The sequence below is a fragment of the Macaca mulatta genome, chromosome 13 (assembly GCF_049350105.2).
Source record: "Macaca mulatta isolate MMU2019108-1 chromosome 13, T2T-MMU8v2.0, whole genome shotgun sequence".
NCBI lineage: Eukaryota > Metazoa > Chordata > Mammalia > Primates > Cercopithecidae > Macaca > Macaca mulatta.
Window position 1 is genome coordinate 85,256,476 of NC_133418.1, and position 18,212 is coordinate 85,274,687.

Here is an 18,212-nt window from a genome sequence, read left to right on the forward strand (position 1 = left end):
AGCAAAAATCCCAACAGAATAAAAAACAATTCTAAGAAATATATTTTCAAATCAGACACCAAATCGAAGACCAATATGTAATGGCCCTCGTTCATGGAGGTGTCTCTCTCCCCCTCTTTCCCATCACTGTCCAGTACAGTTCTATAAAGCTATATCACACATTTTCATTTTTCTCCTCTTAATCTTTTAAGTCTTCCAAATGACCAGAATGCTTATGACAGGGCAGACATGGGGCAGTATGCTCAATACCTTAGATCATATACATTCTGTCTTCTGGAATTCACACTGTGGCTCTCTCAATAAGGACCAGCATGACCCCGATGGAGATGCCACAGATCTCTTGGCGTGTCTACCCAGTGTCTGCTTTGTGTGGAAGGATTTAAGCAAAAACAGGTCCTATTAAGCATCAGAGGTTGAGTAGCAGGTCTACCATTATAATCATTGCCATGTATCACTGCAGAGGTTTACCTAGATATGTCCTTTCCTCAGTATAAAGGAGGAAACTGGGGGTCACAGAAAGTCATGTCGTGTTCAAATTTCTTGAATAGGGCTTTGGATAAAATTAACTATTATCCCAATTGCAATATGTGGCAAGCTACCTAGAAATAACATTCAAGGAAAAAAAGGAAGAAATTAAAATGAATAATCAAGATTCATAATATAAATTAAATTAAAGCAATTAAATACAACTTCCAGGTATTTAACACAGAATTATTAAATTCAAAAAGCACTACCTAAAACTTTTGAATAAAATGAAGCACAATTATAGACTTCTCTTTGCCTTCACATGAATTATGAGTATTAAATACTCTCATGAAGCAAAGAAGGAATAAACCTAGAATGTTTTTCCTATTGCAACAACAACAAAAACATGTTTTTTTTTTCTTTCATCAAAATCTTTTCAAAACTTCTTCGAAGAAATTTAAAATGAGCAATTAAGGCAAAATTTAAATTATACTAAGCAATTTTCTAAAGGGTATGCACCTTTTGCATTTTCTACTATGAACTCTAATTCCAGTTTCTGACACCAGGTATAACTTATCAATTCCCTATGAAATCATCTAAGAAAAAAATTATAAATTACACAGTTGAGTCCTTCTAACCAAACGGTAAATGTTGCTCCAACAGAACAGAATTCCTGGAGCGAAAGAAAAGTTCCAGTTTCTCCTTTGAATCCCTCAGGAAATGAAAAAGAAAACTAGCATTAAGAAAGCATGTCACATTCAAAAGAGCAAAGAAAAGCTCTGTGAGTGAACAATTTGAAAACAGAAAAAGGCCCTTAAACTTGGGCTGTCCTAATGCTTACCCACTTCTAGAGAGAACTGACCTTTTCCCATCCTGACACTTTGCTGAGTTAATTAAGCTGCTGTTTTCCAGGCATCTTATAATTACAGCTGGTTAAAGCTACAAGAGACCACACAGATTACACTCATCCAACCTCCATATTTACATATGAGAAAATCAAGATCTGAAGAGGTAAGGTCACTTGCCCAAGGTCACATAGCTAGTTAAGAGCAGAGTGAAGAACACGGCCCAAATCTCCAGTCTCCTGTCACCTCAGTAAACTGCAAAATAAACTTGTTAGGAGGAAGATCGCTTCAGAATGCCAGGAAAACCACCGGTCTCTTGAAGAGCCACCTCTGCCTGAGGAGCCTGAAGAGCACCCTCGCACCCCACATGATTCTCCAGGCTTTTTTCAGCATACGGGAACCCCCCTAGTAGCAAGTCTGACACAGCAGCAGAATGGTTCAGTGAAGAGCCTGATGAAGGACAGCAACCAAGAGTCTTTCTTGCAGCAACTCATTCCGGCTATTCTACTTTCTGATCAAGGAAAGTATGTAACTGGAGTTGCAACCGTTCTACTGGAAAAAGAACATTTAATGAACCAAAACAGAAAAAGGACATACATAGAATGAATCTGGCAAAGCATGACCAATATATTGAGTTCCTGTCTTCTGAAAACTGCCCTGCTAGGTCCTATGAAAGAACAGAGACAAAGGAAGAGTTTCTTGAAGGTAGTGACTTCCTATGGAGATAAGCAGAGAGACAAGAACACCTACATAATGACGTAATCCTTCTATTAAGGATTAAGAACATTTTATGAGGAAAATCTCCAGAAAGATGCACTCTTTGCTAGTTATACACTGATTTTTTTGAATACTTCAAAAATAAAAGCATATTAATAAATGTTGGCATTTTACCCATCTACTACTATTACTATTTTTTTTTAACATCAAGTACCTTATCTTCTTTGGATTAATAATTAGTGTCTTAGTCTTTGAAAACAGAGAATAATTCTCACTTCTCCTGTCCTCGAATTGAACAACAACAGCAAAAACACTGAAGTGGGTGAGAAGAGAGTGGGTCAGATATGACCGTGATTTGAATCAATCTAAGGCAAATTTCAACCACCAGTCTATGGCAGATCGCCATGTGCCCAATACTAACCTGGATGGTATCCATCCCTGGCCTTAAGGTAGGATGTAAAATTAACAAGGAAACCATACATTACAATGTCAAAAGCTATCATAAAAGTATTCATAAAGCACAGTGGCATCCCAGTTAATATAGCAATGAATTCTGCAGGGAATGAGAGAGGGGCTGAGGACAGAGGCAAGGAAAGCCAGAGAGGAAATAAGAATAACACTAAGCTTTCAAGGAAGAGTAGACACTGTCCAGATGTACAAGAGAGGATAGTATTCAGGCAGAGGAAGGAATATTCACAATGACACAGAGATACGAAAGTGCAGGTGTGTTGAAGGACTAGAAAATGGTCTTACGTGACTTGATCCTCGATTTCATGCAGAAGTAGCTGGGTATATAACCAGAAAGGTAGCCGGAACCACATGGTAAAAGCTTTTTTATGACCTGCTAAATTCAGACTTGTAGCTGTAGGCAGTGGGAAATGATCAGAGATTTGGGGTTTTTTTGTTTACATCTTAGCTAAAGTGTACGATTTAGTGACATTTAGTACATTGTGCAATCACTCCCAATATCTATTTCCAGAACATTTTCACAAACCTAAAAGAAAATCACTTACCCATTAAGCAGTCACTTCCTGTTATCCCCCTCCCTGTTTTCTGTCTCTGTGGGTTTGCCTAGTCTGGATATTTCATAAATAAAATCATACAACTTATGGCCTTTGGTGTCTGGCTTCTTTCCCTGAGCATAGTGTTTTTAAGGTCCATCAGCGTTGTAGCATGTGTCAGTATTTCATTCCTTTTTATGACTGAATAATGTTCCATTGTATGGACATACCACATTTTCTTATCTATTCATCAGTTGATGGACATTTAGATTGTTTCCATATTTTGGCTAGTGCAAATAGTGCTGTTGTGAACATTTATGTGCAGTGTTTTTGTCTTGAGTATCTGTTTTCACCTTTTGGGGATATATACCTACTAGTGGAATTGCTGGATTATTTGGTTCTTCTATGTTTAACTTATTGAGGAACCCATCAGATATGTTTAGTTAAAGGAAAGACAAAACATTGTATTTTAGAAAGCTAAACGTACCTAATGGATATTTAAGGAAACAAGATCTATAGAGACGGTTCCCCGAAGATCCACCAAATAGTTGCTCATCTGTTCCTTCCTGCCTTCCTTCTTGGGCTTCCTATCTCCTTTCCTTTCTCTCCTGCCTGCTTGCTTGCTTGCTTCTTTTTTCTTGTCGAACCTACAAGTTGGCATGCAATATGGTGGTCCAAATATATGCCCACCCACATACCTTGTGGCTTTACACCATCTTCTGAGGCTTCTGTGCTAAAATCCTGCTAGCTCAGCCCATCTGTAACAGTTCAGATTGTTTTCTTGCTTCATAATTCCTGCTCTGAGGAAGCATCAAGCTGTAATAAATAGGTCTCTTGGTGTTGAATGAGAGGTCCAAGAGGAGCCTGGCACAGGAAACCTGAGGTTTGCTGGAAGGGTTTTGATTTGAACATTCCTGCTGAGATGACCAGGGTCTATCTTCCTATACTCTCCCTCCATCCCACTCCTCCAAACACAGAAACATACACTGCTAAACAACTGCTTCCTCCCCAGGTCTTCCAGCTTATCATTTCAAAAGCAGATGATTCTTCACAGAAATTTCAAAGATAATGAAAGCGCAATACAGACATGAGTTAAGTGGCTTTTCTTCAAATTAGAATTGATTACTTTCTAATTTTGAACACGTGCCACTATCAACACACCAGGACACTGGCAATAGCAAGGAGTGATTTGCTAATTTTCTTGTTCAAAGTTGTTATATTTATAGATGCACTGGGAAGTTGTAATGATGGTCACTCAGTTGCCAGTCAAAGGATAGAAATGAAATATGTTGTTGTTGTTTTCCTCCAAGAAATCAAGAAGTTAAAACAAGTCATAGCCTGGCTTGAACAGATTCTATAAATGAACCTGGCTTGAGGAGTGGGGGTGAAGGGAGATGCTCAGAAAAATGCTCTCCATGAAGCTCTTCTTGGGAGGCACTGATCATCCAGGGGTGGGGGGATGGGGAGGAGAGTGAGGACAAAGGCTGTGCATCTAGAAAGCACTGAAGCACCAAGCTCACCAATCCAATGTGTATTAAATTCATAGCAACTGCACCTTCTGATCTTAGAGTACATTAATATTCCCTAAAATGCACAATTTTGAACATTTTACCTTCCATTTTAATAGTGCAATTATAAATAAGCCTCCTTAGAACTAATCATGCAATTTCTGAGTCTCTAGAGATTAAAGAGACTCAAACAGCTCTTCAAAAAGAAAAACACAGGGCTTTCAGGGCACTTCCATGTGTCTATTAGGGTAGTATGTGGAGAAAGCAGTAGATCTGGAAAAGCTGGGAGGAAATCTGAGTTCTCCTCTCAGTCTTCTCCTACTATGGAATGACCATAGGCAGGATGGCGCTGCCACCTGAAGACCCCTGCTGCTTCAGGCTCTATCTTGTGTGCCTCGCTGGAGCCCCTCTTCCTTGGCTAACCAAAGCCAGATTTTGTTCAGCTGTCAACCAGCCAAGTGCTTCCTGGGGAGACTGGGCCCTTCTCCAGCCCCAGCACTGCAGCTTGATTGGTCTAAGAAAATCATGGTCCGTTCCACTTGCCAGGGATTGCTTTAAGAATGGTCACATGACATAATTCTGGCCAATGAGACCTGTGGGAAGACTGCTGGACGACTTCTGGGAAATTACATTTATTGTAAAAGAAGACATCAGAAAAAGGGGCCTGGCCTCTTCTGTTTCCTAGATCACTCACAGAATTCACAACTAGCAACTCACAGAACTGTCATGACCAGGTAGAGACACAGCTCAAGACAAAATTGCCTACCTTGGGTCTGTTAAGCCCAAAAGCATTGAATCTCTTTAATTAACTAGCCACATGCAGGCTTTCTCCAGACTTCCTGTTACACCAGGTAATACATTTTCCTTGTAGGCTAAGTCATTTTTATTTGGGTATTCTGTTATTGGGCACTTAAAGGCCCACCCAACTGAGTGGATAAATGTTTATCAAGCACTTTATCAACTACATATTTTAAAATTACACCCACAACCCAAATTATAATGTTTCATATCTAATGAGAAATACTGCTGTATCTGACCTGGTTTAGAAATAACTATAATCCCAACACTGGGAGGCCGAGGTGGGAGGATCGCTTGAGGCCGGGAGTTTGACACCAACCTGGTCAACAAAGCAAGACCCTGTTTCTACAAAAAAAATTTAACAATGAGATCACTTGGACGCGGGAAGGGGAACATCACACACCGGGGCCTATCATGGGGAGGGGGGAGGGGGAAGGGATGGCATTGGGAGTTATACCTGATGTAAATGACGAGTTGATGGGTGCTGACGAGTTGATGGGTGCAGCACACCAACATGGCACAAGTATACATATGTAACAAACCTGCATGTTATGCACATGTACCCTAGAACTTAAAGTATAATAATAAAAAAAAAATTTAAAAAGAAAATTAGCTAGGCATGGTAGAGCATGCCTGTAATCCTAGCTACTCCAGAAGCTGAGGTGGGACAATCACTTGAGCCCAGGAGTTTGGGGCTGCAGTGAACTATGATTGCACCACTGCACTCCAGTCTGGACAGCGGAATGAAACCTTGTCTCTAAAAAAGAAAATTATTTTTAAGAAATAAATAACAACTCCAGAAGACTACATGTATGGAAGAATACCTGACCAGGAAAAAAAAAAAAGTAGTCTGGCATTTTAACCTGTAAATACAGCCAGAAGAACGTGAAAACAAGAACTGTGTGATAACTTAGAAATAAAAACACGCTCTAAAAAACACCCACGCCACAAATTTCCAAAATTACAATCTGGGGCCTATTAGCAAGCAGCACTCACTTTCCCCCATGGCATCATCAAAATATTACTGCAGAATCATCCGTATCAGTGGTTAAGTAAACAGGGAACTACTCTGTCTCACGCCTCTCAGTGGCTCTCAGACCTGTTTATTTCAGTAACTGTCACATGTGTATGGCATGCAAAACTGTGCCCTTTTATGCTTTCTCCTGTCATTATTTTTTAACTTTCCCAAATCAGGTGTGTTGGGACCTGTTCAGAGGACTAGCAGGTAACAAATTATTTATACAGCTGCCAATTTTCCAAATCAGTGGTGGTGCCTAGAGATGACTTTGGGGGACTGAAGCACCCACCCGCAGCTCCCCGTATACCCCCAACACTTCAAAATGCGCAATCTGGATGAAGCCCCTACCCCTACATCTTCCAAACAAACATCAAAGGGCCTGCTCCTTCCAAGCAATATATTCTGTCTTACAAATTAAAACCCATTTGAGATTATGCTGATAATAACATCCCCTTGCTCGCAGGCATTCTGATAATATGGTTTCAGAGAGAAATGGAGGCAGTTAGAGCTGGTATGCCAGGTTTTGTGGGTAATTGACAGGACTTTGCAGGCCAAGTGCAAATCACCTATCACCCACATTATAGTATAAAAATCAGGTAAGAATCACTGCTTGAAATTCCTTTCAATTCTATGAATTTTTTATTCTACACGTGCTTATTTTCCTCCTATCAACTTGAATTTCAGAAGGAAAAGGTAACCCTCGAGAAAAAAAAAGAGAAAGGAATACAGACTTTGATGCTTCTTCAGAAGATAGCTTCTGGCTGGATTTTATCTTTTACTGCTGTATAGTAAACAGTTTCTTTGTGTCTTTTTTGTTTCAAATTCGAAGAGAAATAAAAATTTTTTTAATTTTTTTAATTTTGTTTTTCCATAAGTTATTGGGGTACAGTTGGTATGTGGTTACATGAGTAAGTCCTTTAGTGGTGGTTTGTGAGATTTTGGTGTACCCATCACCCGAGCAGTAAACACTGCACCGTATTTGTAGTCTTTTATCCCTCACCTCTCTCCCACTCTTCCTCCCAAGTCCCCAAAGTCTATTGTGTCATTCTTAAGCCTTTATGTCCTCATAGCTTAGCTCCCACAGATCAGTGAGAACATACGATGTTTGGTTTTCCATTCCTGAGTTACGTCACTTAGAATAATAGTCTCCAGTCTCATCCAGGTCACTGCAAATGCTCTTAATTCATTCCTTTTCATGGCTGAGTAATATTATATTGTATGTATATATACCACAGTTTCTTTATCCACTCTTTGATTAATGAGCCCTTGGGTTGGTTCCATGATTTTGCAATTGTGAATTGTGCTGCCATAAATATGCATGTGCAAGTATCTTAGAAAAAGACAATATTTTTAAGAACTGTTCATGTTGGCAGTCACTGTTGCTTTTCCCGCCACTCTTTAATTCAGCCTATCTCTTTGTTTTTCCAATACTTGTAAGTTGTAGCTTCCTTCAACCAAACTTCCATCGTCTGAACACCAAGAGAAGTTTTCCTACAATGTGTTGGATGCTAAGGATTATATCACCTGGAATAAATGGTTCTTAAGTATCAGTGGCATAAAACAGATATTGAGCTCCAATTGCCATAGGTTCAGTTGTTCCAGTTGGCCATTGTAAGTTTTTTGTTCCCCCCACCCTACAGTTTATCTTCTGCTATGTCAAACTGTGGCTGTGATCATCTGTTTCATAATTTTCGAATCATAAGACACGTGATTGATGTTGTTGTTTTTCCAGGATAGCTCATTGAATAACATTTAACAGGATGCACATACTTAAAATTCTAATTGTAAATATTACTGTAAGCAGCTTTCAAAATTGTGAGAACTTAAAAAAAGGCATTGAAACTCAAGTTAACCAGCAGCCTGCTCCCACTCACTCAGACGCCCTTCCTCACTACTCTGGGTGTAGTTAGGGAAAGCACATTCCCATAGGACCTGGAGGACTTAACACCCATGTTTTTCACTAAGCAGCCTTCTATAAAAAAAAAAAAAAAAAAAAAAAAAAAATTCATTTTTAACATTTGTTGAGTGAAGCAAGTGTTCACATCCCCCACACCAAATAAAAATTCCTTAAAATGTAGACAAAAGAGATCCAAGCCTAATATAGCCTCCCATCCACCACTGCCCCTACCCTGCTAGTTCTGCTGTCACAGACCTTAAGAATGCAAGTTAGTACTTATTCGCAAGGCAGATGGAAGCATGGTGTGGGTTTGCATTTGAGTGACCTGTTGTAAAGAGACAATTAAGCCTTCTGGAATTATCTGTACACTCAGAATTTCCTACTTACATTTCTGGAGTCTCTTCCCTATCTATAGAATGTCAAATCACTTGGTGAAACCAAAAGGGAATATATTACATCCTTCAGGTTCTTAGGGTAAAAATGAGTTGATTGATTTTTACCTATGAACAAAATATTAAAAAGTCTGAACACTGGAGGACATCCAGCAAGTTATAGAAAATAATTCACTGTGTCCTCAGTAATTAAAGATAACAGAAACTAAAATATGGTTTATATTGTCCCCCTTTGTTCACTTGCTAATGCGTTCCCTGATGGGTGTCCCCATGACATTACTGTTGGGTCTGCAATCAGCTATCTGGCGGAATTACAAGAAAGATGGAGTGCAGCATGTAGTTTCCCGTGACTCTGCAGCAAACAAAGGCTGTCAGCTTCATGACGACGGCCGAGGCGGACTCTCTCATGCTCCAAGAAGTTCTGTTGCATCCTTTTAGTTATGAATAAAACTTGCAATAAAACAGACTAATCACTGCAATCACTTTTAACCACAGGGAAACACTATGAGAGAGTAAAAGATAAACTGTCATAAATTTTGCTAGTTTAAGAAGATAAATTTCACTTTCTATTTACAAATTCATTTTGATAAAAATCTTTACAATTAGCTTTGCAAAGTTTTAGACAATATCGATGATGTGGTTTTAAAAAAAAAATAGTAACTGTAGAAAAAAAAAATTGTATAAACCTAAAGATATGATCTTACCTGAACTACCCCCAAATACTGAGCTGTTTTACGCCAAAGGAGACACATTTGCTATTTGTATTATTTGCCAATCCTCCACTGTCACTGGTTTCAGCTTTTTTCTTCCATCCCATCATTGCTATTGGGAGGGAATGGGAAATGAAGAGGCTGACCAGACCAAATCTGATTTTATTTTTATTCTTTTAACCAGGAAATAATATAAGAAAATGGACCACAGATGTGCACACAATCGAGAATCAAAGGACAGTGGAATATCCCTGAATGATAAGGTAAACATAAGAAAGGAAGGCTCAGGGCATGAAGAGATGTCCAGTCGGAGGTCATGGTTTGCTTGGCATGAATAATCTGTGATTATAATATGATAATCTGCAATTATATGATCTGTAATTATAATCTGATTATCTGGAACGCACAGCACTACAGATGTACACAAAGCTGAAAGCAAAGTTCATTCTTGGTAACTGTTGGGGAAACCCTGTGACCCACCTAAATTCCTTCAATGTTCCCATTCCCTAGCGTTTCACACTTAGCATTGACATTTTCTCAATGGAATGGAATGTCCAGATGCTCCTCCAACAAAAGCTGATCTTTTATAGCAATCAAGGACATTTATTAGGTGAGGGAAACCCAGTGACTCACACCTGTAATCCCAACACTTTGGGAGGCCAAGGCAAGAGGATCTCTTGAGGCCAGGAGTTTGAGACCAGCCTGGGAAACATAGCAAGACCCCATCTCTACAAAGTTTTTGTTTGTTTGTTTGTTTGTTTGTTTGTTTGTTTAAATCAGCCAGGTGTGCTGGCAGACACCCGTAGTCCCAGCTACTCGGGAGGCCGAGGTGAAAGGATCATTTGAGCCCAGTTGAAAGCTGCAGTGAGCTATGATCATGCCACAGAGCTCTAGCCTGGGTAACAGACAGAGCAAGACCCTGTCTCAAAAAAATGAAAAAAGAACATTTGCAATTACAATTATGAGCAGTCTGCCTGATGGGGTTGGAGGGCTCTTTTTGCTATCTGAAGAGGAAAAATCAGTAGCTAAGGAAAAAAACCACAGCAACTCGGGTATAATTGGATGTGAACTTTCTATGACATAGCAAACTCTTCCTTTTTTCCCCTCAAGGCCATTGCTAAATGTTATCCACGAAACATAGTGAATGAAAATGTCATTGATTCTGGCAATTTTGATCACAAACCACTTAAAGTACCATCCACTTTTGTGTTCATAAGTTACTTTTAAAAGACAATTCCTGTGTGCTGATAGGAAGAATGGAAGCAAGTGTCTTCTTTTGATGGCAGAGTGGCAAGAATTTAATTTCTATTCAAGATAACCTTCATGATTGTTAGCAATAGAATGTGTTGAAACATTGAATATCACACTTGGGTATGTTCAGCCTCAGCACACTGTGGAACAAGCTAAAACTACAAATCTAGTCATTAAGAGTTGTGTAGTATGAGCTAGCAGTTGTTTAATCAAAAAGGGCTCATTTAATACTGTGCCTAATGTCAGAATTGATACAGAAATAAAATGCATCTTCTTCTCTCCCCTGTGCAAGATAAATGTGTGTGATATAACAGCACACTAGGATACCCGCCATGAATTTCAGCTGTGATAGGAAAAAATCCCTCCTCCTCTGCTCAGATGAGAGACTTGGCTCTGAGCAGTGAGAGAAAGCAGTCTTGAGAGTGGGGTGTGTACATGCCAGGGGTGCACATGAAATTCTTTGGACAGTAGCAGGAAAATAGTTGAACTTCTATTTATATCTATTTATTACCACATCCCTTCAAAATTTGCTTTTGCCTGTTTTATGATGTATGTGTCAGTACAGTCCATGCACATAATTTAAAAATGAATAAACATAAATCACAGAGTGATGCTCAAAAGAATTTCAGAGACTACTTGCCTTGAGAAGTAAAGAGGGAAAGAAAAATGAAGTCTTAATCGTATCCCCAGAACCCCCAAAACTGAAGAATCCCTTTTACCAGCAGCATCTTTTAGCCCAAGAGAAGGTCTGAGAACAATCTGTGAACCACTGGGTCAAGGAGGAGAAACGGTGCTGGTTTCTCAGCTTCCCTAGATATATTTGCTCTTGGAAGATAATTATTCTAACACAAATTATACTTTGGTCTACAAACGAGCTGAAGAAAATCATCAATCTATTTCTGTGTCAGGTAGAACTTGGTGGGTCCTGTACAGACTATTAATTTCATAGGAAATAAGCAATAGGAGAAGCAGATAAATCATGAGCAGAGTGAAAAGCAGACCCAGTGAATTCCTACCAAATCTCTCACTTTCCTTTTCTTACAGAGAACAAAATGACAAAGTATTTATGTCCCACTGTCTTTGATATCTGTTTATCTCATTAGAGGAAAAATGCTTCTCCAACCACAAGAACATGTTCTGTTCCAAGTTTCAAGAATTCAAACCCAGATGATTTATACAGGTCGACATTGTGCATACAGACTTAGAATCTTCACATTTCTGAAATCCTATGATTTTTAATTTTATAAAAACAAAACACAACATTAATTTTCAGTTTTATTGCAGATAATATGTAATATTAGAATTTCATTGACACGCACAAAGTATATATAATAGAAAATAATGTTAATTGTTTTTAATGAAAATGTTTCATTAAAAGTTAAAGGCTAGTGTGAACAGTTGAACTTCTAATGTCATTTCTATGACTCTGATTTCTATTCAAAATTGACTTCTCCAAAGATCTACATAATGTATTTGCAAGTCACATCAATGTTTATTTATTAAAGTCAGTGTTTTCAAGAACTGAAAGAAGCATTGCATAATGTTTTCAACTGAGTCTCCTTCCATCTGTCCTGTCTTCCTATTCATCCAGTAGTTGAAACAAACATACTGCACTTGGGAGAGAACAGCTAGGAGTCCCCCAAAGGATGCTGCATGCAATCACTCTGCCTTGTATTTTCTGTCGTTTACCCATCAGTGCTATCAGCCATCCCCAAGTATTCTCCCACCCTGGTCCTACGACCTACTAAGAGTAGTTATAATATAACCCACTAGGAAATACAAACTCCACTCCTTGAAATAAACTCTATGAAGGCAGGGATTTTTATCCATTTTATTCACTCCTGTATCTGCTACACCTGATACAATAACCAACCTCCAATGTCTATTTGTTGAGTGAATAAATGGATGAATTAATGAAGAACTATCTTTAGGTCACTTGTCATTTCTTGGCATCCTTTTGTAATCCATGACAAACTCACTTACCTTACAGATTTTTACACCTAAAGACTTCTTTCAACCCCCATCCCCACACCTCACAACATTCCCAGTGCCACAGAGGTACCTGAAGCCCTAGGCTTTAAGTCCATTTTGTTCAACTATTCCAGCACTCAAGTTGTTGGGTGAAGGCTGATTTCATTTGCATACTTTTCCAAGTCAGTCCTTACTTGGACCAGCAAAGCTTCCTCGGCATCAAAAGTTAGCCAGTGCTGCAAAAAGGGCATATATGGAAGACTAATTGAGAATCATCTGACCAACTGAAACACAAAAGAACCCCCACATATTTAGCCAAAATCTTCTAGCATTACCTTGTACATAATAGGCTTCTAATGGGCATTTACTGAATTGGATAGTAAATATGGAAATACAGTATGAATGTAATATCTCTAAAGCATTTGATAAGTTCTCATGTTATCCCAGTGAACAAGATAGTGAAATGTGGATTGGTCAATATAGTACTGTTAAGAGAATTTGCTGCTAGAAAGACAACTATGTTTAAACTATGCTGGCAAATATTTTGTATTGTTTTATTTGTCAGTCTGGTAGAATAGCACAGGGTTCTAGTCTTGGTTTTTAATGAGCTTATCAATAACTTTACCTCTATTCTTACTGAAGGTTCTGGCTGAAGGTCAAGCCTAGACCATTCCAGGGTCTAGGCTAGATAGAAGTGAACTAGCATCATAATGAGAGTGTGAAAACAAGAATTTGATGATTCTCCTAAATATTTATCCCGTTGAGATAAATGCTTTTCTAGCTCCAGTGATTTATCTTAAGTAGACTAATATTGTAGAGTCTGTGCATATTTCTAAATTAATCTCTTATTGCCCACATTGCATGTTTCTATGTCCTGTACATCTCTCAGAAATATCTCTCTCTTGTCTTGCTTCCAGTGATAGGAAATGTAAATAATTCCTATTATGAGAATGTTTTCCATATTATCAGCTCTACATTTTCTTCCCTGTACTCCTCATTTAACTCCCAGCTTTGCCCTCTAGGTCCTGTGGACCTAGACCTGACATCTTTGCCTCTCAGAAGCTCACTAAGTATGCTAGGCAGTTCTTGAGCCCTTTTTCCACCCCTCCCCACTCTCCAATCTGAAAAAACTTTTCTTCATTTCCTACAATTAAAATTTCTAAACGATGCTAAGACTCATAAACAAGGTAATGCATAGAAGAAAGAATAGAACTTGGGACTCTAGTTGCTCAAATTTTAAAATTAGACATAGTGTTAATTTCTAGTTTTATAAATGGCTCATTTAAGAAATTCATACCACAGCCACTAATGTCAGATGCCAAAACAAAGGTGACAATGTTTGCCTAATATGGGTGCCAAAATCATCTTTGAGACAGGAAAATGTTGGTGACATTTTCTTTTCTCAAATTATTCATAGACTCAGAATTTTAAAGCTGTTCATGTCACCCATACATTTCACAGATGATGAAACTGAGATCTAGAAGAATTATGTAACTAGCCCAAGGTTGGTTAGTAGCAATGTTGCAAGGCATTTCTGGACATCTCCCAAACAACAAATTATGATCCTATAATGTACCAATGCCTGTTCTTTCCTCCAAACTCCTCGTTCCTTAATAGCGTCAGCTCATTAACTTTGCAAGAAGCTAAATTTACATTGTTCTTAATTATAACAATGACAGATATGCGAACTAGAAAATTCTCTAAAGAATAGTCATCTCTCCTAATAATACCACAGACAAGGAAACTGAAGGCGAAGAAGGCCTTGATACTTGGAGAACACACTGCAATTTAGCAACAGAGCCAGCAATGAGGCCCATATCTTCTGCTCACAACCTAGAACTCTTCAGTGTTCTACACAAAAGATAAGCTAAACACCATCAATATTATAAATCTGAGATTGTTCTCATCTAAAAATAGGCATTCATGACGGGGAAAATATAGTTCTTTTAACGAGTATATGAGTTATGTCTTATGGAAGTACTGGGCTAGGTAACCATTTGTCAGAAAGACTGTAGAAGGGAGTTTGAACAACCAGTAGATGTTCAACTTCAATGACCTCTAAAGTCCTTCCACCTCTATGATTATTTGACCCTGGACTGCCCAGGAACAGGCACCTCAGCTAGCCAGGGCATTTCCAGAGGCATGGTGCAATATCCTGTGGGGGTCCCTCTTCTACTGTAGGTTGGACTCTGCCCTGCTGTTTCAGGGATTGCTCTATATCCAATTTACATGCAATCAAATACTCTAAGCATAGAAAGTGTAAGGAAATGCAGTTCTGTCATTTCCAAAGACAGACTACACTGCTTAGCTTTCAAAATTGCCTTGCCTAAATGAGCACTCCATAACTGAGCCTCCACATTCAGCTTTTACAGTTTGTTCATGTACTATGCTACTATCAGAATTAATTATGCAGCATCTTCATGAGGAGAAATCAGATTTGGATGCAAGTTAGGAGAGAAAAGAAAATGGTGCACTTCCCAAAGGAAGATTTTACCGTATCCAATTCCCCCAAAAGTGCTGGAGTCCTTCCACACGCAGACAGATTTTGGATGGCAGTCCCCAGCTGAGTTAGCCATGGGAAGGAGGAAGTTGACATGTTTGAGAAATGAAGAATCCGCCAACTAACAAGACTCTGAAGGCCAACACATTATTAACCCCCTCTTTTCTATGTCATTCCATTGCAGACTGTAACTCAACACAAATTTGTCCGTTTGTTTTCCTGAATGACTACTAAATATTAAAATGTACTGATTTTGGACTTTTTCTTTTTTGACATCATGAGTCCAAGAGAAGAGATGTTGATTTTTTTTTTTTTCATCTCAGAGGGGAAAAATATATTGAATCAAGTTCTGAAAGTTAAAGGAAGCTTCACAAATTGTCACACTGAATATTTTTACATGAATGGAATTACCAAAAAAAAAAAAAAATCAAACTATCTGATAGCATTCGCAGAAGCCAGGTGTTGCACAGATTTCAGAAGAACAAATTGATGCTCTACAGCTCAGTGCCAAACAAAACAAACAACAGAAACAACCTGACAAGGTACCACGAACAGAAGACAGAGTGATAAGCAGAGAGTGAGTGCCCAGATCTGGACAGCTCTAGTTTAAAGGGTGAGGGCGTTTTCTCTCCTCAGTGCCTGGACAGCGAGAAGGGTGGAGACATGGGGTCCTCAGGAAGGTTGGAAAGCAGGTGTCCTATCTGCCTTGGGCAGCCTCCACCAGCCAACGATTGGTCTCTGAAGTCTAATCTACACACACCCTGCATTTCAGGGGTGTGGAGGAAGGTTCCAGGGCCTCCTTCGCTGCCCATCAGCCCCGCCAGGCTGGGATGACCACATCAGTTCTGTCTGACACCAGCATCCTTACAATACAGGGAAAGCCCCTTCCCCCTCTTCGGAGGTTGGCACCACTTTTCTTCCAAACGGTATTTCCAAAAGGAAAGCACAACTTGAAGGAAGGAGCCCGGTTGAGAAAAGTCGAGTCTTTGACGGTTAGTCCCCCTCACGGGGAGCAGCGTCAAGAAAAGACACACATGTCAGGCAGGTGTACAAAGGCGGAGAAGACGGGGAGAGAGAGAGAACCGGGGAAAGGGTGGCGAAGGCAGGAAAGGAGACAGAGGCAGGAGGTGCGGCACGGACTTGAAAGGACGCGCAGGGTGAGGACGAAAGAAGCGAGTCAAGGAGAGCGAGAAGAGGGGAGGCAGAGGGGAAAGAAAGGGACGAGATAAAGGCTGGAGGCGGCGGGAAGGATGCAAGAATGCGCCGGGGCGCGGGGCCGCGGCAGAGAGGGGGCCACGGGGACCGGCGCGCCCCTGGGAAGCCGCGGGCTGCGCTCCACGCGCGGGCGCCGGGGACGCGGGGAGCGCCCGCCGCTCACCTTTCAGGATGAGGGTGTCGATGTCCCGGTCGATGCCCAGGAAGTAGCACTTCCTCCAGAGGCCCGAGTAGGTGGCGAAGAGGGGCCGGCCGCACTCAGCATCCAGCCCGCCGAGCCCCAGCAGCGAGCGCCAGGACTCGGGGTCGGCGCGCCCGGGGCCGCCCGGGAGCAGCCGGCGCCCCAGCGGGGGCGAGTCCCGCAGCGGCAGGTGCGACAGCGGCATCAGGCGGTTCTTCTGGTCCGGGGGGTCGGCGCCCGCGCGGCTGCGCTCGCAGCTCTCCTTGTGGCGCCGGGGGTCGGTCTCGTACCAGTGGTCGGTGAAGATGGCCGTGACGAGCAGCCCCAGGGAGCACAGGCTGAGGCCGAGGCTGAGCGCCGTGACGAGAGCCCGCGGCTCCATGGCTTCCCGCCCCGCCGCAGCCGCCGGTGGGCTCGCGCGCCGCCGCCAGACACAATGCACTTGGCCCCGGCTCTCCGCCCGCTCCCTCCCTCTTCCCCCCACCTGCCCCCCACCTCCCTCCTACGGCCTCCCCACCCTGCGCGCCCGGCCCGGCTCGCTCCCTCTCCCCCGGCCTGATCTCGCCTCCCACCGCCCGCCCGCCGGCCCCCGGCCCGGCCCCCGGGCTCCTAGCCCTCCCCTGCGCCGCTCTCGCTTTCTTGTCCCCCTCCTCTTCCCCAGCCCCCTCTCCTCGCCCCGGCGCCCCCCACCCCGCGCCCTCCCCTCTCCCCTCTCCCTACCTCCGATCCACAGTCCGCCCTCCTCTCCAGCGACCCCCCCTTCCCCTTTTAATCTCTCCTCGCCGCCCTCATCCTCCTCTCTCTCCTTAACCCTGTCCCTACTTTCCCTCGACTTTTCTCCAACTCTTCCTCTCGCTCTTTCCCCCACTCATTTGCTCCTCTGCTCCCCGGCTCCTGGTGCCTTTATATCCCGGCTCTGGACTCGGTGCCTCTCTCCACCTACCCCTCAGTACACCCCTCCCGTCCTCTTCCCTCCAACGACCTTAAAAGACATCCACCGACATCAGACTCACTCTTGTCACTTGTCCAAGTTGATTTTGATCAGTGTCCCGTTTTGTACCCAGGAGCAAATCCCATCCAGGTCGGGCTGCGTGGTAACATTTAACTCCTTGGAATCTTGATCTGGAGCTCGAAGGACCCTTTGTCCTGCCGCCTGCAGGATGAAGCCTCTGAGACCCCTAGGCAGCCAGCTCTATCTGTCGCTGCTTTCCCTCTCACATGCCCGTCGCTTAGCCTCTAAGCATTCTCTCTGCTCAAGCCCCTCTTCTGAAAGAAAAGACACCGAGTGTCAGTGGAGCGATAGAATGATGACCAGAGATTTTTCTCCCACTTCATTTCAACCTGCTATGAGATGGACTTCTTTTTTCGTTGACTACCTCCATCTCCCGCCAGACTCACTGGCCTCCTGGAATTTCTAGAGGAGCCTGGAATCAATGAACCCTGGCAGTGGCACCTGCTCCATGAGGTGATTATTGCCTTTGCATACAGCAAGTCCCCAGTAATAAATCAAAGTAATGATTTTTCTCCTATGTAGGTTTCCCTCTTGGGCTGGGGGGTCGGGGTCAATAACAAAGCAATGCTACACACCAAAGTCAACACCTGAGCCTGGGGCAGTTCTGCCGTCTTCCAGTCACAGAGGTTACTTCCAAGAATGACAGGCAGATTCACATTTTCTAAAATGAGGAAATGCTAGGACCCGGGGTGCTAAGAGTTAATCATTTGCGCGGTATAGTCAGTCTATAC

At 41.9% G+C, this 18,212-nt stretch overlaps 1 protein-coding gene across 2 annotated transcripts in view; it reads right to left on the reverse strand.

Moving 5' to 3' along the window:
* TMEM178A (transmembrane protein 178A) overlaps positions 1 to 17,756 on the reverse strand; it is a 53,002-nt gene extending 35,246 nt beyond the window's left edge. Inside the window, exons 1-2 of one of the 2 annotated variants that reach the window (XM_028831738.2) lie at positions 16,452 to 16,649; positions 12,665 to 12,809 (exon numbers count right to left, since the gene is read on the reverse strand). In XM_028831738.2, the coding sequence (XP_028687571.2) occupies positions 12,665 to 12,689 (25 nt within the window). In that variant the 5' untranslated portion in view covers positions 12,690 to 12,809; positions 16,452 to 16,649. Of the gene's footprint in view, positions 1 to 12,664; positions 12,810 to 16,451 lie in introns of both variants that reach the window. The other variant, XM_015112185.3, reaches the window with a different exon arrangement.
* Positions 17,757 to 18,212: the final 456 nt, after the last annotated feature.